The following is a 23,739-nucleotide window of genomic DNA, read 5'->3' as shown; positions in this document are numbered from 1 at the left end:
GATCAGCCATGACTGAATGGCGGAGCAGACTCGATGGGCCAAATGGCCTAATTCTGCTCCTATGTCTTATGGTCTTATTCCTCCGATCTTAAGGCATTCTATTTGGCATTGTAGCTCTTCATTCTCACCGTCAATGTCTAATCCCAGTCCTGACACTATGATGACAGACGTGAAAAACTCATTTAATTCAACAGCCATTTTTATTGCAACAAGCACAAAAACAGGGCGAGCACTATGACCCAGGGGGAGAACCCACTCAGTCACATACAGATGAGGGAGCTGATTATCACACACCCCGGTAACATTCAGGGTGACCCACAAACACACATGCAGATAACTGCATAACCCAACTTAAAATGCTACAATAAATGAACTTGAACATCCCATCATAATCCCACGTAAGCATCTTAACACAAGAACAATAAATAGCGCTGGTCATTAGGAAAGCTAGAGTGGGCTGTCGATCATGCCCCCACCCCAGAGTGACACGGTAGCTTAGCTTCAAATGGGGGTGATTATTACCTGTGGACTTGCAGCCCAGGCCAGTAGCTACTCTCTCAGGAAAGGAAGAGGGAAGGGGAAAAACATAAAACTGACTAACATGTCTTTCAACCAACACCATAAAGGCAGATTGACTGATGATCTATTCCACGACCATGGTGTACACAAACTGGCTGTCATGTTCACCCACATAGGGAGACAGCCTTCACTTCAAAAGCACTTCATATACATCCACAGCACCAAGAACACTATGTTCTATAGTAACAGCAGGCATTGTACTTCGGAGAACTTCTTGCTAATGCATTACAGTATGATGAACATTCCATTAGGTGGCAGTATTGATTTACAAATACAAATGGACGTACAATTTTCATTTCAATACAGGAGTAACATTCCTTTCATTTTCACTCATTTGGAAGAGAACCTATTGAATGCACATTATTCCTTTCAGACATTAAACATAATGTATTCCTTAACAGAAAAATTATTCAGCATTTTGATGAGGTTGAATATCATTTTAGCAAGAATATTATTCCTAATTTCTAGCTACATTTTCACCAATATGTTTACATTGAAATAATATTGTTTTTTTACTGAGTAAAAAATTTACATTGAAATAATATTGTTTTTACACTGAGTGTCTATGTAACAAGGGCGGTGCTGAAAACCAGTATCATCAGTCTGACCTTGTCCACACCCATAACGATGATATTAACCGCTGCACCAAATAACCAGCTCAAAACTCAATAATCTGCAAATATTTTCATCATAGTTAGAGAGATTGCACAAAAAACAGAGTCTCCATGCATAAAGCACAAAAGAATATAAATGATTATATCCAGAATTCATAAAGACCCAGTGTCTGGTAATACAACTTTGTTATCTTGTGTAGAATTTCATTAGCCATTCCACACACAAAATTCCACCCTTTCTATCTACTGTCAGCACTAACCCTTGTATTAAAAAGAGATACGGAGACAATTTGCTGACCAGATACGTGCTTGTTGACTTCAGATGCATTTTCAGACTCAGCTTCCTTCAGTCACTAAAGGTAATTTTACATTCCAATTTTTATATCATCGTCTTTAGTCAATATGTCCAAAACAAACATCTACACAGTAAGAATGTTCTGAATGATATATAATCTTAAACTTGTCTCCTTTTGTAATGAGATATTTTTGCTACATAACAGGATCAATGCAGTATTTGAAGTATTTCTCAAACCCTACTTCATTAAACTATAGTGGATAATCAATGATAATTTATGAGCCCATACCAACTACTAAATTAAATCTCACCTTAGTAATATTCTTACACCTTAAGTTAATATAATTTAGAGTCAGTTAACTTTCCAGCACATTACTTTCTGAGGATGAAAATTTCAATACAGGCAGTCCCCAGGTTACGAACGAGATCCATTCCTAAGTCTGTCTTTAAGTTGAATTTCTAGGTAAGTCGGAACAGGTACATATGGTTCTTATTTAGCGTCAGTTAGTCAAATGTTTGTCTTAATATATAGTATATATTTTACCATTCCATGCAGAGCTTTTCTTTTTCTCATCATAAATGGCCTTGTAGCGGCTGAGGCCCTCGGTAACTGTACGGTAAACTTTGGTAATCCTCTCTGTATTAGGATCTTGCTCCTGTAACTTTGCCATCCCTGCTTCAATGAGACAAAAGGCTTCAGCTAACTCTTTCGTCAAAAACTTTTTCAGTTCTGGAGTTTTTAGGTCCCAGTCTTCTTCCTCAAATGCTATCATTACTTTATCCTTTAAAATTGTTCCGATCGTTAACCGACTGTAGCCTAACGCTTTTCCAATGACGAATGGCATTTCACCTCTTTCCGATCGCTTTATTATTTTCAATCATGATTGTTTTCCTTTCATTTGATACATCACCAGCACTTGCATCAGATTTACGCTTTGGAGGCATGGTTACAAGTGTGAATAAGAGAAAAATTTAAGCCAAATACAAAGTTACACACTCAACACAGTGTTAACGGCAACGTGATCTGACTTAAAATGGCAGACGGCGTTCTTCTTCCTCGAGCCAACGAAGCGCTGAAGCCACGCAATGTTTTCATGAGCGTCACAAAGTAGTGCATGCGTTCATTATTACGAACCATTGTATTTAATTCGAATTTTTAATATAATAGGCTTTATGGCAGTCCGTTCGTAAGTACGAGTTGTCCGTAAGTCAGACATTCGTAACCCGGGGACTGCCTGTAGTGGCACTTGTCTTGTTATAGTGGACTGTTGTTAACACTGAAAAAGAAATCGAGTTACCGGCAGTCAAAGGTTTAAACTAACTGGATTAGGTTGGTGATCTTACCCTCGGATGTCAATCTGACTTAGATACTTAATTCTCCGATTCACTAATGATCCAAGATTTGACTGAATTGGATTATTTCACTTCATTCAATGGAGTTCCCCCTTCAAAACTCTCACCAAGAAATTCTTGTACTGCAAATGCCTTTATCCGAACTTAGAACAGGGGCAACTGTGAACATAGGACCTCGATGTACAACAATACAATCGATTTCTCAGCCAATGAGAAAAGAAAATGAAATCAGGACAATGATGGAGATGGAAATAGGGAGAATTCAGATGAAGTAAAGTACAGAAAGGGAGGGGAAGGAAAATGAGATGGAGGTAAGGAATGTTAAGGAAAATTAAACAAAATGTGATATTTTATCTTTTAAATACCTTGAAGAACAATTTATTATCTGCAAGAATGAAACCTGGCAATTTCAACTGTCCCTTTTTGAACCATAAATGTTTTATTTCATTCCAATTGTATTATTAATAGGGTTCCTGTGCTATTACATTCTTTTCTGGGGTTCATAAGTAGTAATGGAAAGGCTTTTCATGATGTTCATGGAAATACTAATACATTTATAAATCCTATAACTACAGTTCAAATAATTCAATAACTTCCACCATGATATGTGTTTTACAACATTAATTTGCATAGTCATTAGATTTTCTGTACATTTTGGTCCAATATATTTCAGACAAATGCAGTTCAGATAGTATATTTATGCCTTATATACTTATACGCTAGATGTTTAAAAATAATTTGCACTTGAAACGAAGTATCTGCGGAGGGAAGTTTGCTTAATCAAATCAGTGGTGTTCTGAATCATGTACAGAAATGAAGAAGATCAAGGGAGTTATCGACAATGTCCTGGTCAATATCACTAAACAGATTACTTGTTAACTTGGAATTCTTCATATTCTCTCAAGCGCATCTGGTAGTTTATGAAAACTATGACTCAACACAGACCTTGGATGAATTTTCTGGGTCATTCTGTGCTCATGCTTCTTCCGAAAGATGTGCATTCATAGACTGTTTTAGATTTTTGCTGCAATGTAGAACCTGTGGCCCGGTGGTAAAATGTATCTGAGACAAAACTTGTGTTTGAATGTTACCTAGCACCTATTCAAACATAAGCCATTTGTTGTGCTCTCCTGCACTCATTCTATTTCCAGTTACCACAGGATTTGATGCCTGGGAGACCAATGGGCAGCCAATACATTCAGATGTTTTTGGTGCCTTTTCAACCCATAAAAAGATTAATGAAGAAGAAATAGGTAGGATAGAAATTATGTGTGAGAAGGTGAAATCTCTGCTTGAGGCTGTGCTTAGTATTTGTCATTTCAAGTTCAAGTTCAAAGTTCTTGTCATCTCTCTGGACCCACAAAATATATATCACACACAGCACATAAACCAAAATATTACCATGAATAAGTTAATAAAATTGGTCAAAATGCATGTAATGTGAAGCACAGATAAACAGTAAGCAGTTTGCTCCCCTCGTGATGAAACCTCACTGGTGGCAGGGTATTCATTAGTCTCACAGCCTGAGGGAAGAAGCTGTGACCCAGTCTGGCAGTCTTAGTCCTGATGCTTCCTGTCAATAGTGGGTCAAAGAGATTGTGAGGTGAGTGGTAGAGATCCTCGACAATGTTTTGGGTCTTTTGTCCGCAACACTCCGGGTAAATGTCACAAATGGGGACGGGGGTGGGGGAAGACCCCGGTGATCCTCTCTAAGGCTTTTACTATCCTCTGTGGGGTTCTGCGGTCCGATGCCTTGCAGCTTCTCTACCACACAACGATGCAGCTAGACAGGACACACGGTAGTGCTCCTGTAGAAAGTTGTTAGAATGGGGGTGGGGAGCCTTGCATGCCCCAATCTCCTCAGAAACTGTAGACGCTGCTGTGCCTTCTTGAATAGTGAAAAGGTATTGTGGGTGTAGGTTAGATTGTCTATCATATATACACACAAAGGAACTTTGTGCTCTTCACTCTCTCCACAGCAGAGCCATTGATATTCAATGGAGAGTGGTCGACCTGGGCCTTCCTGAAACCCATAATCATCTCTTTTGTCTTGTCTATGATGAGACTCAGGTTGTTGTTCTCCACACCATTTGACAAGTCTCCCTACCTCCTCTCTGTATGTCAATTCATCATTGTTACTGATGAGGCCAACTGCTGTTGTGTCATCAGTAAACGATGCAGATTGAGACAGATATGGCAGTGTGAGTCAGCAGTGGGAACAGCAGCGGGCTGAGTACACAACCCTGAGTGGCACCAGTGCTCAGTGTGGTGGCGTTTAAGATGTTGTTGCCAACTTGGACCAAGTGGGGTCTTTCCATCACGAAGTCCAGGATCCAGTTAAAGAGAGGGATGTTGAATCCCAGTGAGGTCAGTTTACCCAACAGCCTCTGAGGGGTGATTGTGTTAAATGTCAAGCTGAAGTTGACGAACAACATCCTGGGGTATAAGGCATCACTTTCTAGATGGGACAGGACAGAGTGAACGGTCAAGGCTATGGCATAATCAGTGGACCGGTTTGAGCAGTAGGCAAACTGAAAAGGTCCAATATGGTTGGAAGGTGGAATTTTATATGATCCATTACCAGCCGGTCAAAGCACTTTATGATTGTTGGTCAGTGTTTCTGGACGGTAATCGTTTAGGCCAATTACTGTCACTCTCTTGGAACTAGAATGATGGTGGCTACAAGGACAGTGGACTGATCAAAAAGATATTAAAGATGCCTGATAAGACCTTTGTTAGCTGAGCTGCACAATCCATCAGCGCTAGGTATGTTGTCCAGCCCCGCAGCATTGCATGGGTTTTTACTGGTTAGGTTCCTCCTCAACTCAGCTGCAATCAAAGAGGGTGCCTGATCCTCAGAAGGAGAAGGAGCTTTCCTCAATGTTACATCATTAAATGTGTTCTACATCTACATCTACATCTAAGAGGTGCACAATGAGATTGTTCTGATAAAGCAGCCACAACCTAAAAAGTTAATTTGGTTTCTCGTTGCACATTTAGATGGAGAGATAATGTAAAGATTTTTACTCCTCGTGTATGTGAAGGATGTAAGAAATAAAGTCAATTCAAATGTTACCTGGCTTGCTGACTGCTTCCAGCATTTTCCATTTTCCATTTTAATTGCAATATGGTGATTGGTAGTGCTAATTCAAATGAGTAACACATATGACAGCAGATGTCGTACTTTTATTCAGGAAGGGTAATGGGGATAATCCAAGTTATTATAGGCCGGTTCATCTAATATTAATAGTTAGGAAATTATAGGAAAAAATGATGTTAAATGGGATTAATCTACACTTGGAGAGGCAGGAATTGGTCAGGGATGATGGGAAATCTTGGCTAATTTAACTTTATTTTTTGAAGAATAACTTACTGAAAGTAACTAGTTTACATGCATTTCAGTAAGACCTTTGATAAGGTCCCTCACAGAAGGCTGATTCAAAGGTTAGAGGCCATGGGACACAAAGTAACAAGGTAACAAGGCCAAATGGCTCAAAAATTGATTTGTTAAAAGTGAAAGAGATCAGTACTCAGACTGTTACTTTTGTTATATATGATAACAATGTAAATGTAAATGTAAGAGGTATATCAGGGTGTTTCTAAATGGCATGAAAGCTGGTGGTATTGATAGTGAGAAGGGTAGTCTAATGATATTGATTAGCTGGGCAGGGCAATAATAAATGGAATATAATCCTGATACATGTATGGGGATGCATTTTGGGGTCTAAATATGTGATGAGAGGCCTCGAGGATGGTTAAGAACCCAAGTGCAGGAGAATCCGAGCCTAGAATTGCAGACATCCCACCTCTCCCGGAAGTCCCGGGAGTCTCCCGCAAATTAATAGTGGCTCCCTGATGCCCGCAAATTATATACAATGTCCCGGAAATTGATTTTTTTGAGAGTGAGCGTGAGGGAATGCATGAGAAAGAGAGAGTGAGCGCAAGAGCAAGAAAGCAAGCGTGAGAGAGCGAGCGCGAGTGAGTGACCACAAGAGAGCAAGAGCAAGAGCGAGAAAGCAAGCACGAGAGAGCGACCACGAGCGAGAGAGCAAGAGCAAGAGCAAGAGCGAGAGTGTTCCAAAAAAAGAAAATATGAAACATATGTCACCCCAGACTACACTGAAGTGTACCCCTGCCTAATAGGGGTCAAAAATAATGACAGAGTTGCTTGCTGCACTGTTTGCAACAGTGACTTTTCTATTGCCCATGGTGGGTTAAGACTGTAAAAGACACGTTGAGGTGAGTTTAACAGGAGTTATTCATTCATTAGCATAGCTAATGTTATTTAAACTAGCTGGCTAGCTGCTAAGGAGCTACTCTATTGCAGACGTCCCACAATCCCCCAGAAGTCTTCCACAAATTGATGGTGCTACCTCCCTGAAATGAGTTTTTGCAGGGTGGGATGTCTGGAATTGAGACACGATTTCAAGACTGAACTGAGTAAAGGGCTCCTGACTACAATCTAGACAACAACCTGATGAGACTGGTCAAGAATCCAAGTGAGACAGAAATCCTAAACGCAATCACAGACTGAACCAAAGTTGAGCTGATGATTGAGCTCTTTAAATATTCAAATTGAGTTCAGGTGCTCTTTAAATACATTATCCAAATTGTGGCACCAAAACATGGCCACAATTAGCAGAGCAGGCCTGAATCTTTATAGGGACTGTGTCAGTTATCCATACTCTGAAAAATCTGAGCGTGTAAACACTGGCGTGGTTGGGTGTGTACCATAACATAATACAGATAGAATATCTATCATGAATGAGAGTTCATTTCATTTCATTTAGGTTCATTTAATATCAGAGAATGTACACAGTATACAACCTGAAATTTGTGCTCTTTACAGACATCCACAAAACAAGAGCCCCCATAGAATGAATGATAGAACACCAAAGCCCCCCTCCCCAACCCTTCACAGAGGCAGCAGCAAAAACATCAACAATCCCCTTCCCCCCAACTCATGCCAGCTGAAGCACCAACCCCCCCACCATGCTAGCACAGCAAAAGCCCCTGAAAGAGACCTTGATCCAGAGTCCATCAAAACTGCAGTCCACACTCCAGCACTTTTGGTATTTCAGACAAGCTTTCTCTCTCCAGCAAGGGAGAGGTCGCTCCTGTAACAACGAGAGCAGAAGACCAGCAGGTCACTGTTCAGATGTTACAATCTTCCATGTTGCTTTTCCAAGCACCACCCCACCCCATCTCAAGGACCAACTGCTTCTCACTCTCTACCTAAAGGGGGGGGAGGGAATCACTCAAGTACAGGGTCCTTCTTCCCACAGCAGCCGTCAATTAGCAAACACACTGCCTGCTGTCTCAATGTTTTGATTTCCCACGACTCAATCGGCAAAATCTGCCAGGGACTGGTTCAGCCACGGGGCTGCACCCCGAGGATGCATGTCTTCCAGACCATTCTTGGAGATAGCAAAGCGCTACACCACACACTCAGTCCAAAAACAAATGAACTTAAGTGTACAAAACCTTTGAATTGGTGGCACAAGTAGATAGGGTAAGGAAGAAAGTATACACAATGTTTGTTTAATTCCTAAGCATACAGTATAGGAGCAAGGTCTTGGTTCAAATTTATAAAATGCTGACTAGGCCACAGCTGGATATTATCTGTAGTTCTAGTCACAACACCCTAGGAAGGATATGATGCCACTGGAAATTGCCTCTGCAGAGGAGATTCTCTGAGAAGTTGCCTGGGATAGAAAGGCTCAGTTATGATGTACACTGTATGGGCTTAATATTGACCTTTGGCACTGTGTATGAGTTTCCATATTCTCTCTATAACCTCGTGGGTTATCCTCTCACATACCAAAGGCACGAGAAGGTTAATTGCCACTATAATTTGTCTCATGCATTTAGATGAGTATAAATCTGGGACGAATAGTTTACCACGGAATTCTCCCATCGGCTCATTTCTATTCGATGGGCCGAATGGCCTTCTACGTTATATATTAACATGAATTATCGTCTTGCTGTTCTTGCGATCTTGCTAAGAGTAAATCGTTGCCGTACGCTGCCGGAATGACTACACTTCGGAGAGCTCAGTGGGTGTTCCTGCGGGTCGTACTGTGGTGATGCAACTCTACCGCCTTCTATGTGCTCGACATTACCCGGGCCTCAAAATTGGGCATGTGGTTCCAGCCGGGCTGGTTTCGGGTTGCACTGCTTAGTGGCGGCTGCTTTAGCGACGTTGGTCTGACCTAATCGGCTGCTGACTTTCTGGTAGTGATGTGTTGCTACACCTACACCCGGCGTTGATCGCCGCCATCGCTGGTCATCTACTTGAGAGCAGCCTTAATGTCTCGGCGCGTCTCGCAGCGCCCGGCTTGGGCCGCTCCGTTTCCATAACAACCGACCTCTCTCCAAAAGGGTGGAGAGGACACGACGGGTTCACTCGACCTTCAAAGGCAGCGGAATGCTGCTCCCTCAGTCTGACAGGGCCAGACTACTTGAGTTGAATTTGGAACGGGTGCAGACGGAGACGAGAGGCAATGTGGCTGGTGTGCAGTGATCTTGTAAGTTAAGTCGGGTTTATTGTCATATGCACAAGAACGCGTATACACAGATGCAGTGAAAAACTTATTTTTATTAGCATCACAGGTACATTGCATCAAAGAAACAACATTCACAAGAAAAAGCATAAACAGAATCATCCAATAAATATCAATCAGAATGTAAGTATAGAGTCCGTGGTAGTACAAATTAGTTATTATACTGAAATGGTGGCTACTGTTGTGCAAATTGGTTCAAGAACCGAATGCTTGAAGGAAGGTAACACACATCAAAGTTGCTGGTGAATGCAGCAGACCAGGCAGCATCTCTAGGAAGAGGTACAGTCGACGTTTCAGGCCGAGACCCTTTGTCGGGACTGGCGAAGGGTCTCAGCCCGAAACGTCGACTGTACCTCTTCCTAGAGATGCTGCCTGGCCTGCTGCCTTCACCAGCAACTTCGATGTGTGTTGCTTGAATTTCCAGCATCTGCAGAATTCCTCGTGTTTACGATTGGAGGAAGGTAGTTGTTCTAGCATCTGGAGGTGTAGAACTTTCTGTTTCTGAAACTCCTACTTGATGGTAACTGCAATAAGATGGTGTGACTCAGATGAACTTTGATAATTAATGTTACCTTTTTGCAGTGCTTCACGTGTATATTTTTAGGGATGAGCCCATGATGGGCTATGTCCACTACTCTCTGCAGCATCCACGCAGCATACTAAATGATGCTGTGTCAGATGTTATGAATGGGATGTGGTCTGTGTGTTTCCTTGAGAAAGCACCTTTGCTTGCCAACACTTCTATTTCATCCCAGGTCAAGTAAATCAGAACCTCAAATAGAGTAAGAACACATCCAAGGAGAATGTGCTGCAGCAGAAAAAACAGTGAGCGGAGAGTGATAAGTAAGTGACAAGTTAGTTGTAAAGTTTTTCTGAAAGTGGATCTGTCAGAGGTTAAGGGAAAGAAGATACAGAACATTATGGTACAGCACAAACACGGGTCTTTCTACCCAGGATGTTAACTTAATTATTCCCTTCATCCTGCACATAGCCCATGTCCTTCCATTTCCTGCATATTTTTGTACCTATCTAAAAGCCTCTTAAGCATGATTATCTTATCTGCCTTCACCACCTCCCCTGGTTTCCCCTCAGCCTCTGCTACAATGGAGCAAGCAACCCAACTTTATTCAATCTTCCTTCTAGTCCATGCTCGCTAATCCAGGCGGCGTCCTGGTAAACCTTTTCTGTACCCTGTTCAGAGTCTCCATATTCTTCCTATCATGGGATCATCAGAATTAAATGTAGTACCCCAGATGCAACCAAACCAGAGTTCTATAAAGCAGAAAAATAACTGTTAAATTCAATGCCTCAACTCTAAGTGCCGCCTTTATCACACTACAAACTTGTGCAGGCACGTCCAGGGAGCTATGGACTTGGACTTCAAAAATCCTCTGTACATAAAAACTACAAGTAACTGTGTACTTTCCCTTTATGTTTGATCTCCCAAAGTACATCAGCTCATGCTTGCCCAAGTTAAACTCTATCTGCTGTTTCTCCAGCCAGTTATAATGGATCCATAACCCACTGTACCCTTTGACAGTCTTACTGTGTCATACTATCTATAAACCAATCATTGCTTCATTTACAAATTTACTAACTCACCCATACACATTTTCATCCAAGGCGTGTGTGTGTATGTATGTATGTATATAGGCAAGGCAATTTTGGATCCAAATGCACATGTCACTATGGATCTTATACACCTTAATCTCTAGATTTAGAAAAATAAATATTTGGTACAAAGAATTGATTGGCCTGGTTAGGAGGAAACAGGAGTGTGGATGATACCTTTTAAAACAAGAAAGCTTAATAAACTCAAAATCAGAAACGCACAGCAAGTCAGGCAGTGCCTGGAAAGATATGAATTTGATAGTGCTTTTGGGTTACTATTGTCACATGCACTAAGATAGTAAAAAGATTTTTGTGTGTCATCTGTACATATGGAATTACATATGTTGTGAGTATATTGTGTGTGAGCACATGGCCAAGTGGTTAAGGCATTGGACTAGCTACCTGAAGGTCATGAGTTCGAGCCCCAGCCGAGGGAACGTGTTGTGTCCTTGAGAAAGGCACTTAATCACACATTGCTCTGCGACGACACTGGTGCCAAGCTGTATGGGTGCTAATGCCCTTCCCTTGGACAACATTGGTGTCGTAGAGAGGGGAGACTTACAGCATGGGCAACTGCTGGTCTTCCATACAACCTTGCCCAGGCCTGCGTCCTGGAGAGTGAAGACTTTCCGGGCGCAGATCCTTGGTCTCGCAAGACTAATGGATGCCAATTAATTAATTAATTAAGTATATTGAGGTGAAAACAATGGAATGCACAATGTAGTGTTGTAGCTACGGAATATGTGCACCTTTAGTTTATGAGGGGTCCATTCAAGGGTATGGTAGCAGCAGGACAGAAGCTCTACTTGAGTCTGGTGTTATGAGCTTTCAAGCTTTTGTATTTACTGCTTGGTTGGACAGGAGAGAAGAGAGAATGACTGAAAGACATGGGCAGGGAGATCCTTGATTATGCCTTCCAGAGGCAGGGGGAAGTGCAGATTGAGTCAGTGGAGGAGAAACTGGTTTTCATGACTAGAAACCGGACTGGGTGGCTTGATGCATCATGTATCATGGCTACATTCACAAATGGCTACAAATTTGTGCAGTCATGGTTAGAGCAGTTGCAATACCAAGTTCTGATGCATAGATATGATGATTCTGTAAAAGTTGAAATGGTCAACAGAAACATGCTGAATTCTATAGGGTTCTGAAAAAGTAGAGGTATTAGTTTTCAAACCCTAAAACTCCTTGTTATCCCTTTTATAAGAAGGATACAGGCTAGGGAAGGTCATTTAAAAAAGGAATGAGAAAGTCTTCAGGGAAATAATCTTTCCCATCTAGCATGAATTTAGGACTAAATTCATATGAAAGACTTGTAGGACTAAAGTTGTCAGATTATTTGACATTGGCTGGATGGCATGGCTTCACAGCCAATGTTATTTTTGTCATACGTACATAGGAATCATTAGGTAGCTGTCAGGAACAAATTGCCCAGGCTGGTTTTCCCTCCCTGGGCATTGAGGGTGCAGGTGTCCCCCACTTTTCGAACGTTCGCTTTACGAAACCTCACTATTACGAAAGACCTACATTGGTTACCTGTTTTCGCTAACAGAAGGTGTTTTCACTGTTACGAAAAAAGGCAGCACGCTTTCCCCCGGATTCGGAACGGCATTCTAGCCGGCATTGCTTAAATACGTGCCTGTGAGCAGCCGTTTGCAAGATGAGTTCTAAGGTATCGGAAAAGCCTGAAACAGCTCGTAACGGTGTTAGCGTAAAACTAGACATAATTAAGTGTTTTGATCGTGGTGAACGAAGTAAAGACAACGTGAGTTTGGCTTGTGGAAGTTGACGAAGATGATGTTGAAGAGGCTTTGGCATCCCATGACCAAGAATTGATAGATGAAGAGCTGATGCAATTGGAAGAGGAAAGGATAACAATCAAAACCGAATACAGTAGCAAACGGACCAAAAGTGAAGTCGTCCAGGAACTGAACGTGAAGCAACTGCGTGAGATTTTCGTTGCAATGATAAAGTTTGACTTTAATTTTGAAAAGGTACGTTGGTTTAGGGCATATTTGCAGGATGGTTTGAGTCCTTACAAAGAACTGTATGATCTAAAAATGCGCGAAGCTAAGCAGTCAAGCAAGCCTTCCACATCAGCCACAGCAGACAACGAACCTCGACCTTCGACATTGAGGCAGGCAGACATAGAAGAAGATGACCTGCCTGCCCTGATCGATGAGATGACACCCCAGTGTCCCACCACCCCAACCCCCGGGCCGTGAACCGATACCGATCCACAAAGAGTGCAGCGGTAGCCGGGACGCACCCAGCACATCTTTAAGAAAAAAAGCCAAAATAAACAAGTTAATTAATTAGGTGCCACCCATCACGTAAATGTCGGCCCAGATCAGATGCAATTGCGGATTGCATCGCCTCTGATCTGGGCCGACATTTACATGCCAGACGGCACCTAATTAATTAGCTTGTTTATTTCAACTTTTTTCTTAAAGGTGTGCTGGGTGCGTCTCGGCTACTACTGTACCACTGCATTCTTCGCGGATCGGTATGGGTTCGCTGCCCAGAGGGTGGGGGCCACTGCACCACCCCAACCTCCGACGACTCAGCCTAACACACCATCATCAGTGTGCTCGATGTCTTCCCGATTCCCGTATGTAATACTACACTGTAGATATATTATTTCTACAAACACTTTATATCGGCTGTGTATTTTTACATGTTATTTGATATGATTTGGCAGCTTCATAGCTTAAAAGTCACTGGAGAGAGTGTTTCTGCCGAGAGCATTTGCGCCGTGTTTTTACCGACGGCGCTTGCATGAGATTTTCGCTACGGAGAACAGTGCAAGCATTGATTATAGAAAAGTATTTCTACTTTATATAGGCTGTGTATTCATCATATCATTCCTGCTTTTACTATATGTTACTGTTATTTTAGGTTTTATGTGTTATTTGGCATGATTTGGTAGGTTATTTTTGGGTCTGTGAATGCTCACATAATTTTTCCCATGTAAATTAATGGTAATTGCTTCTTCGCTTTACAACATTCAGGCTTACGAATCGTTTCATAGGAATGCTCTACCTTCGGAATGCGGGGGAAACCTGTAATTGTGTAAATGTTCTCTACCATCTAAAAACTTGAAATTGGAATTGGTTTATTATTGTCACATGTATCGAGCGAGGTACAGTGAAAAGCTTTCCTTGAATACTGTTCATACAGATCAATACATTTTCCAGTGCATTGAGGGAATACAAGGTAGAACAATAACAGAATGCAGAATAAAGTGTAACAGCTACAGAGAAAGTGCAATGTAGGTTGACAGTAAGGTGAAAGATCATAATGCAGATTGTGAGGTCAGGAGTCTACTCTATCATACTAGGGAAGGATTTAATAGTCTTACAATATAAGAGACAATGTCTGGGATCTTTAATTATGCTGGCTGCTCTATTGAGATAGTGAGAAGTATAGATGGTGTCAATTTTATTAGTGAAGTGCATGTATGTTACCATATACAACCCTGAGATTCATTTTCCTGTGGGCATACTCAGAATAGTTACTATAACAGGATTAATGAAAGATCAACCAGAGTGCAGAAGACAGCGTACTGTACAAATGCAAATAAAAATAAATAGCAATAAATAATGAGATCATGAGATAACGAGTTATAGATTCCTTAAAGTGAGATCATTGGTTGTAGGAGCATCTCAATGGATGGGCAAGTGAGTGTAGTTATCCTCTTTTGTTCTTGAACCTGGTGGTGTAAGTCCTGAGGCTCTTGTACCTTCTACCTGATGGCAACAGCAAGAAAAGAGCATGGCCTAGGTGGTGGGTTGATAAATTCCAACTGCACTTCCTTTGGTTGGTAAACCTAGATTAAAATTTGTGAAGGTCAATAGGAATATGCTAAATTTCTTTAGCCTTATTAGGAAGTAGAGGTGTTGGTGAGCTTTGTAACAGTGACATCATTTGGTTAGACAATGGCAGGCTATTGGTGATGTTCACATCTAGGAACCTGAAGCTCAACGTCAGCATTATTGATGTAGGCTTTTTGTACAGTGTTGGAAAATACGTCAATGAGCAAACGCAGCATTTTAACCTTGGCAATTATAGAATATCCTTCATTTAACAGAAATGTTTATTGAAGTCTAGTGTACACATTGAGGACTCATGTTTCAAGTTCAACAACTTCTATATTTGTGCTTTGAATTATTTTACAGACACAAAGCGAAGGATCTGTGAAATCGTAACATGGTCATCAAGGTGTTTTTTCCAAGCTGCTGTCCAGAAGCAGAAAGTGGCTTACTGCTAGGTCGTTGGATTCCAGAGCAGAATGCTGCAGTTGTCCTTGCAATTATTCACTACCCTTTCATCCCAGGGCAAGTTAAGCAGTATCTCGAGCAGATTAAGAATGTGACTACCGTAGATGTCTTGGTGCTGGGATCCTGGAACAGCTATAGTTCTCAGCCAAAAGAAAACCTTGATCAATTCCTGCAGGATCTGAGCTCCATCTTTCCTCATGAGCTGTGGTTCCAGTTAACACAAGATAAAGAAAACAAATCAGTATTCGACTGCCATGTAGTTCAACAGTGTAAGAAGAACAACAAGGAAGATGTTATCTTAATTCACTATGATCAACGCAAGGTGATGCTGTCAAAGTTGCATGATCTGGAAACTAAAATCTTCCAGGAAAACCACATCACTGGACTGGAGTCAGAAGTCAGTACCTCAGATTTTGCTGAAATTTTTGATACTGTTGCTAAATGCGAACTTTTGTTTATGATTGATAAATATGATGAAACTCCAATCAAATTTACTCACTGGCAGTCTGAAGGACGAGAGGCTAGTGTTGTTGTGGAACTTACAAAGCAAGCATCTGTACCTGTGTGTATGGTTCTTTCTTTCCTGGTGAATTTTGTGTTGAATTTCTGCAAAAGCAGGTAATTGATTTAGAAAAAAAAACTCACATAGTCAAAACTAAAGTTTTTGTAGCCTAGATTAACAAAACAGTTACTATTTTAATATATCTTGCATGTGAAACAAAACTAAATTAGTTTATATAGCAAAATTTTCAGGAGTAATTAGTAGACTGTTTAAAGTTTTGCACTTTGGACTTGGCTTTGCCAGGTAACTATTATAGAATTGCTTAATTATGAAAAACCTTTGAAGGTGTATGTTGTACTAGTAAAAAGTTCATTACCTGCATGCAATTTGCTCCTTAAGTATAATTGTAGCTTCTGTTTTTTTCATGTCGCTAATTAAACTGGACTAAGCATTGTTGTTTATAGAGGGAATGAAAATTTAGCAAAACGTAAAAACCCTAAGTTATTTTCACACTAATTTTTGTCTAAAATAGCTATAAATACAAATACAGCCTCTTTTTTTATTAAGTGCTTAACAAGGGTACCAAGGTACAAATTATAAAACTGGGGAAAGTGAGAAATCTATGGCAAAGCAATGGAGGTTTTTATCATATATTTACATCTTGTATTTTAATTTACATAACTTGGTTGTGTTTCTTGGCCTCAATTCAAAAAGATTGACATTTCATCTCCCACTCAAAGTGTAAGTAATACAAGTCCCAGCTCATGAATCAGTGTAATGCTCAGTGAGTGCTGCATTGTGGGAGCTGTCATCTTTCAGATGAGAGAGTAAACCAGGGATTCATTTACCTTCTCAACTGAATATTATACACACTCATTGACTCTTTTTGAAGAAGACCTAGGAAGTTATCTTTGCCTATATCTATCTTTAACTATTAAAAAAATGTTTTGCCTAGTCATTAGCATTATGTTATTTTGGTAGTTGTTATGCATAAATTGGTGCTTTCGTGCACACCAAAAGAGAACATTTATAATGCATTCAAATTGCGAGTGGGAGAAGAAGTCAGCAAAAATATACCCATTCTCAATTATAGCAGAGCTGAACGTTTGAGTCTTAAAAATAAGACTAAAGCATTAGCAACCAATCTCAGCTTCCTTCCATGGTCCCAACCATAACAGAACAGTTTTTGGCCAATTAAATTCACCGTACATGATATCAGATAATGGACCAGATGATAAAAAGCAGCCAGAAATGGAAACCTTTACTCCAGAACAAACCACACCTCTGTCAAGGAGTTCCAGTACAATCACAACCTTGGCATCCACTAGACAATCTGGAGCATTGCTCATCACAGACTTGATTGAAACAAATACAAAGAGCTGAATTGCAGAGGCAGCTACCAGTGATCGACTTTCATATCAGGGCAACATTTGACAGGGTGGCATTGAGATGTGCTGGAAAATATTTGTCATTGGGTATAGGATTATATATTCACTGGTAGGCACAGGCATGGTGTGCAGAATGGCTAATTCTATGCTACATGACTCTGACTTTCCCAAAGCCTTTCCACTATCAATGCAGTGCAAGTCAAGAGTCTGGCATTTTCTCACTTATCTGGATGAGTGCAGCTTCAACAACACTTGTGGTTGTATGTGATCCTGCATGAAGCAGCCCATTTGATTTGTCAACCATTCCATCACCCTGATGCTTTAAATAGACCTTAATAAGTTTGATATAAACATGAATTTTTGAAATTGACAGTGTTTTAAACAAATATAGATGTGGGCCTTTGAACATAATAGATTTACTGAGTTAGTAATATAATATTTTTCATTGTGAATGTTTAAATATCTCTGGTGATTAAAAAGGGTTTTGTAAAAGAACCACACCAGCTGAACTGATGAGATTTGGATAGGGTTGTTTGAATATGTTGAAGATCGTGGAGACTCAAACTTTATTGCTTGTTGTCTGATAGCACAAACTTGCTTCGCCTCTCCTCAGTGTGACTGTCTCCCTGTGTTGAAGACTGCTATTGATATACTTGCATTGGTGATTATATACTGATGACAATGCAGAGTTCATATGGCTTCATGACTAAAACAAAAAAAACTACAGATTCTGAAAATCTGAAATACAAATAGAAAATACTAGAAATAATACCTTGGTAACGTCTCTGGGGAGAAAAGCAGATTTTATGTTTCAGCTCAGTGATCATTTATTAGAATGAAGAAAGCTTAGAAATACATTGGATTTTCTTTTAGTTGGGCCATTGGTTAGTCAGGACAGCTTATTTGGGACAACTCTTAAAAATTCTTCCGTCTAAATGCAGTGTAGCGTCTAACAGCCACAAAAGTGCACATGACTAACGCTAGGTTGAAAATGTTTGACAACAGTCTCCTGTCCCAATTACTCAGCAGAATTCCAAATAAACAAAAGGAATTCTGGCTATTTTCTCAATTAGTTTTTGTTCTTTAAAACTTGTCCCAAGTAAGTGGCTGCCCCAATTAACTGATCACCCAATTAAGCAGCATTCACTGTATATACATAATATATGAACATGAGCATAAAATAAAAATTAAAGGAAAGCGTAAAAACATTACAAGGTTAAAAAAATCCTAAATACCGTGCACTGATGTCTTCTCTGCCCTAAAAACTCATATGACTTCAACTCTTAATTATAACTTCAGCTCATATGTATCTCTCTCTAAATTTGATTCTGAACAGAACTACAGCAATTACTCAAAGAATTCATTTCCTGTTTACGTGGGTGATCATTCTGTCCATAGTCATTTGCAACTTGTCCTTGAATATTGCTTTCCATTCCTCAGAGTTGATTAGTCTGAACAAGATCTGAAATAGTTTGTCCCAATTTTACCGCTGTCCAAAATGACATACTGTACAAAGGGCACCAATCAGCTTCAGCAGTTACATCATCATTCAACATTATTCCGGAGAGGAGTGCCATTGACCAATGCCTGGAGAAATAAAACAAAAGTTTCTCAGTAGCCCTAGGTATTTGATCTAGGCTACTCAGATCCAGTTTGTAAATGAATAATTCATTTAACAGAGTTTATGTGCAGGTTTTTGACTTAGATGACTCCTTAAAGCATGCACACAGCTCAGTTCCCCAAAAGCTGATAGCCTTTGTGGTCATCCATGCATCTGCATTAGCAGGAGAATGTTAGTATTTTCTATTGGTCCACTATTTTATCGCTTTCTTATTTTCTGTCAATGTCCAATACAAGTACTGAACATGTGGTGTATGCCCTCGTAGCTCATTTGTGCCCATCAACTCAGGACCTAAATATTCCTTTCTTTTTCTCTTTTTGAATCTTTTTATTGTTATATTATACAAAAGAAATATCACGAGTACATTGAAGTAACAACACTTACATTGTCTCAAAAAAGACATTATCTTAAAGATTTTTTAAAAATTGTGATAACAAAAAAAACCCATTAGGTGTACAACCCCGCAGCCATGTGTCATACAAAAAGCTTCTAAAAATAAACATCAAACCGCCAGCAAGAAAAGAAAATGTACCAAAAAATTTACAATTAGATCATGGAAAAAATCTATCAATTAGCTCAAATGATAAAAACAAGCAAATGAGCCCCATCTTTTCTCAAAATCAAATAAAGGTTCAAAGGTTGGACTTCTAATTTTCTCCAGGCTAAGACCTAGCATCACTTGAGAGAACCATTGTGACAAAGTGGGAGCTGATGTATCCTTCCACTTCAACAAAATGGCCCTCCTAGCTATCAATGTAACAAATGCAATAACATGTTGGTCAGACACAGAAATACCATGAATGTTTTGAGGAATTACTCCAAAAAGCACAGTTAATTTATTAGGTTGTAGATTAGTTTTAAGTGCTTTAGAAGTTGTTGAAAAAACTGACTTCCAGAACTGTTCCAATATAGAACAAGACCAAAACATATGTGTCACTGTAGCTATCTCAGATTTACATCTATTGCAATAACTATCAACGTTAGAAAACATTTTAGAAAGTCTCTCCTTCGTCAAATGATAACAATGTACAATTTTAAATTGGATCAATGAATGGCTAGCACAAATTGAAGAAGAGTTAACCAACTTCAAAATCCATGTCCAATCCTCCGTCATAAAAGTCAGATTGAGTTCCTTTTCCCAATCTTGTTTAATCTTAACTAAAGGACGCTTATCCCATTGTAATAATAAATTATAAATTCTTCCAATAGAACCCTTGATCGAAGGGTTCATACTCGTAATAATATCTAACAGGTCAGCCTCCAATATGTAAGGAAAATTACTTAAATATTATTGTAAAAAATGTCTTAAGTTGAAGGTATTGCAGAAAGTGTGAGTATGAAAGAGAATATTTATCAATTAATTGTTCAAAAGACATCAATCTATCTTCTTTAAATAAATCCAAAAAAGAATTAGTACCTTTATTTTTCCAAAGTAAAAAAACTGGATCACTCAAAGAAGGCTTAAAAAAGTAATTTCGATAAATTAAACTACAAAGTTTAAATTTTTTAAGATTAAAAAAATTGCGGAACTGGAGCCAAATTTGAAAAGAATACTTAATCACAGAATATAGGTTTAAATTAGCAACTTCAGCTAATTGTATAGGTAAAGCAGCTCCCAGTAATGAGGTTAAATAAAACTGCTTTACAACTTTCAGTTCCAGGTCTACCCAAATTGGCTGATCACTCTTATCAACCCAATATAACCAAAAGGACATGTATCGCACATTAACAGCCCACTAATACATTCTTAGATTAGGCAAAGCAAGACCTCCATCCTTTTTCAATTTTTGTAAGTGACATTTACTAATTCTTGTCTTTTATTATTCCAAATAAAAGATAAAATAATAGAATCAATCCGATCAAAAAATTTCCTAGTCAAAAAAACAGGGATATTCTGAAATAAATATAAAAATTTTGGTAAAATAATCATTTTAACTATATGAATATGACCAACAAGTGAAAATGTAAGTGGACTCCATCTACTAAATAAATACTTCATAGAGTCTACTAAAGGAACAAAGTTGGCTTTATAAAGATCCTTATATTTTCAGTAATTATAATACCTAAATATCTAAAAGAATCCGTGACTTTAAAAGGAGAATTATCATATATAGAGACAGAATCATTTAAAGGAAACAATTCACTCTTACTGAAATTTATTTTATATCCTGAAAAATCTCCAAATTCATTAAATAATTTTAGCAAGGCAGGAATAGATTCGTCAGGATTAGATATATAAACCAATAAATCGTCAGTGTAAGGAGAGATTTTATGTATGGTCTCATTCACAAAAATCCCATGGATATTTTTAGCCTCACGAAGAGCAATAGCAAGGGGTTCTAATAATAAATTAAATAACAAAGGACTTAATGGACAGCCTTGCCTTATCCCCCATGAAAGCTGAAAAAGAGGAGACCTACAATTGTTAGTGACAACAGTAGCAATAGGAGCTTTAGATATCATTTTAATCCAATTATTAAAATTAGCACCAAAGCCAAATTTCTCTAAAACATTAAATAAATATTTCCATTCGCTCGATTGAACGCTTTTTCAGCATCCAAAGATACAACACATTGTGGAGTTTTAAAAGTGGACGAATATATAATGTTAAATAGTCTCCGAACATTTGAAAAAGAAGAGCGACCCTTTATAAAGCCTGTTTGATCTTTAAAAATAATTTTACCCAAAATATTCTCCAACTGATTGGCCATTATCTTTGACAGAATCTTAGCGTGGACACTCAGTAATGAAATAGGTCTATATGAAGCACAGTCAGTGGGATCGTTATGTTTTTTAAGAATTAAACAAATAGAAGCCTCATGAAAAGTAGAGGGTAAGTCACCTTTCACAAAAGAATCCTTAAACTTTTCCAACATATACGGAGAAAGCAACTTTCCAAATTTTTTATAAAATTCTACAGGATAACCATCAAGTCCCGGGGGACTTACCAGATTACATTGGAAAAAATAGCTTTATGAATTTTGGCTTCAGTGATTTGAGCATCAAGAGTTTTTTGATCCTTAGCCGAGATTTTAGGAAAAGCAATCTTTCGTAAAAAAAAAAGCATTCATTTCAGAGGAATCCAATGGACATTGAGATTTATAAAGTTCAGCATAAAAATCTTGAAAAATCTTATTAATTTCTTCATATTCCTGAGCCAAGGTACCATCTTTCCTATGAATTTTCATAATTTGCCTTTTGGCTGCAGCCATTTTTAATTGAGATGCGAGCAGTTTATTATTTTTATCTCCAAATATATAAAATTGGCTCTTTAACTTAAGCAAATAGCCTTCAATGGGATGAGTTAATAACAGGTTATATTGTGATTGAAGTTCCACCCTTTGTTTAAATAAATCAATATTGCGAGAAATTGCATAGATATTATCTAAATCTTCAATTTGTTTTGAAATTCTACCTAATTCTGCTTTAGTCTGTTTTTTTAAGTTTAGCTGAATAAGAAATAATCTGACCACGTAAAAATTCTTTAAATGTATCCCATATAATTAATTTGGACCCCTATATCATTAAAAAGAAAAAAAATCTTTTATCTGGGTTTCAATAAAACTGACAAAGTCAGAGTTTTGCAATAATGTCTGAGACATGTGCCATGGTGGGCGGGCAAGAATGACATCATCACATTCAAGAGACAAACTTAGAGGCGCATGATCAGATATAGCAATAGCGTCATATCCACAATTTTTAACACTAGGCAAGAAGTGGGGATCGATTATAATATAATCGATCCTTGAATATTTTTTATAAACGTGAGAAGAAAGAATATTCTCGTATCAATCAACCCAAAATCAATCAAAAAGGAATTAATAAATGACGTGGAACGATTTGGAAGTCGCTGATTGGTTGAGCTCTTATCAATCATAGGATTTAAGCAACAGTTAAAATCCCCGCCCATTATCAGCATATATTCATTTAAATCAGGCAGTAAAGCAAATACTTTTTTTAAAAAAAGAAGGGTCATCTAAGTTAGGACCATACGAATTGACCAAAACAACTTTTCTGTTACAGATCGTTCCTTTAACAATTAAAAATCTACCATTAGAATCTGATTCAATATCCTCTTGAATAAATATATTAGATTTAATGAAAATAGACACGCCTTTTGTTTTGCTCTGAGAAGTAGAGTGGAATTGCAAACCATTCCACCATCCAAAAAATCTATTTTGATCTTCCGTTCTGATATGTGTCTCTTGAGCAAAAATTATATCAGGTTGGAATCGGTTAATAATTTTAAAAGTCTTTTTTCGTTTAATAGGATGATTCCAACCATGTACATTCTGACTTATTATATTAATCTGTTTAAATACCATACTATAATTTTATTCTACTTTATACATGCGCAGAGCACATACCAATACGGGATGATCAAAAACGGCAGCGATGAAGAATACAACCAGACAGAAAATACGCATGCTCCTGAACCACCCAATGGGAAAAAGCCCCTAACTCTAATCTCACCCCACTTCCCGAAAACCCAAGAAAAAGGCAAGCAATCTATGACAGAGCTCAAAGCCAGTGACCACTCCGTCTGTATTTTCTTTCCCTCCCCCCAGTTAGTAAAAAGAGTAGAGTGACCTTGTAAAAAAGACAATAAAGTCTCAGCAAAGAAAAGCATTTACATTCCATCATCTAATAAACAAGAAAGAAACAAAATAATGTTATCTCTTAGAGAGAAAAAATAGCGCCATCTTAAGTTTAACATTAACTCCCTAAAAAAAAACTTTAAATTCAATTATAAGATGTTATAATAAAACAGAAAAAAAATTAATAGTATATTTGACCCAGCTGAATTTTCAAAAATACTAATTAATAATATCATAAGTAATTAAACTCTCCCAAAAAAAATCAAACCAAGTATTAAATTAAAGGAACAAATCCCCTTATCTTCTTTTCTCAGTCGAATGTTCAGATGATCATT

At 38.6% G+C, this 23,739-nt stretch overlaps 1 protein-coding gene across 3 annotated transcripts in view; it reads left to right on the top strand.

The window, feature by feature from the left end:
- Positions 1 to 1,455: 1,455 nt before the first annotated feature.
- The window catches only part of pigq (phosphatidylinositol glycan anchor biosynthesis, class Q), a 56,097-nt gene continuing 33,813 nt past the window's right edge, over positions 1,456 to 23,739 (top strand). The window contains exons 1-2 of one of the 3 annotated variants that reach the window (XM_072268605.1): positions 1,456 to 1,552; positions 15,194 to 15,913. In XM_072268605.1, coding sequence (XP_072124706.1) covers positions 15,225 to 15,913 — 689 coding nt within the window. In that variant the 5' untranslated portion in view covers positions 1,456 to 1,552; positions 15,194 to 15,224. Of the gene's footprint in view, positions 1,553 to 8,956; positions 9,369 to 15,193; positions 15,914 to 23,739 lie in introns of those variants that run through there. The other 2 variants (XM_072268604.1, XM_072268606.1) reach the window with 2 other exon arrangements.

Source organism: Mobula birostris, chromosome 9, assembly GCF_030028105.1.
Source record: "Mobula birostris isolate sMobBir1 chromosome 9, sMobBir1.hap1, whole genome shotgun sequence".
NCBI lineage: Eukaryota > Metazoa > Chordata > Chondrichthyes > Myliobatiformes > Myliobatidae > Mobula > Mobula birostris.
This window is presented reverse-complemented; position numbering and strand designations above follow the sequence as displayed.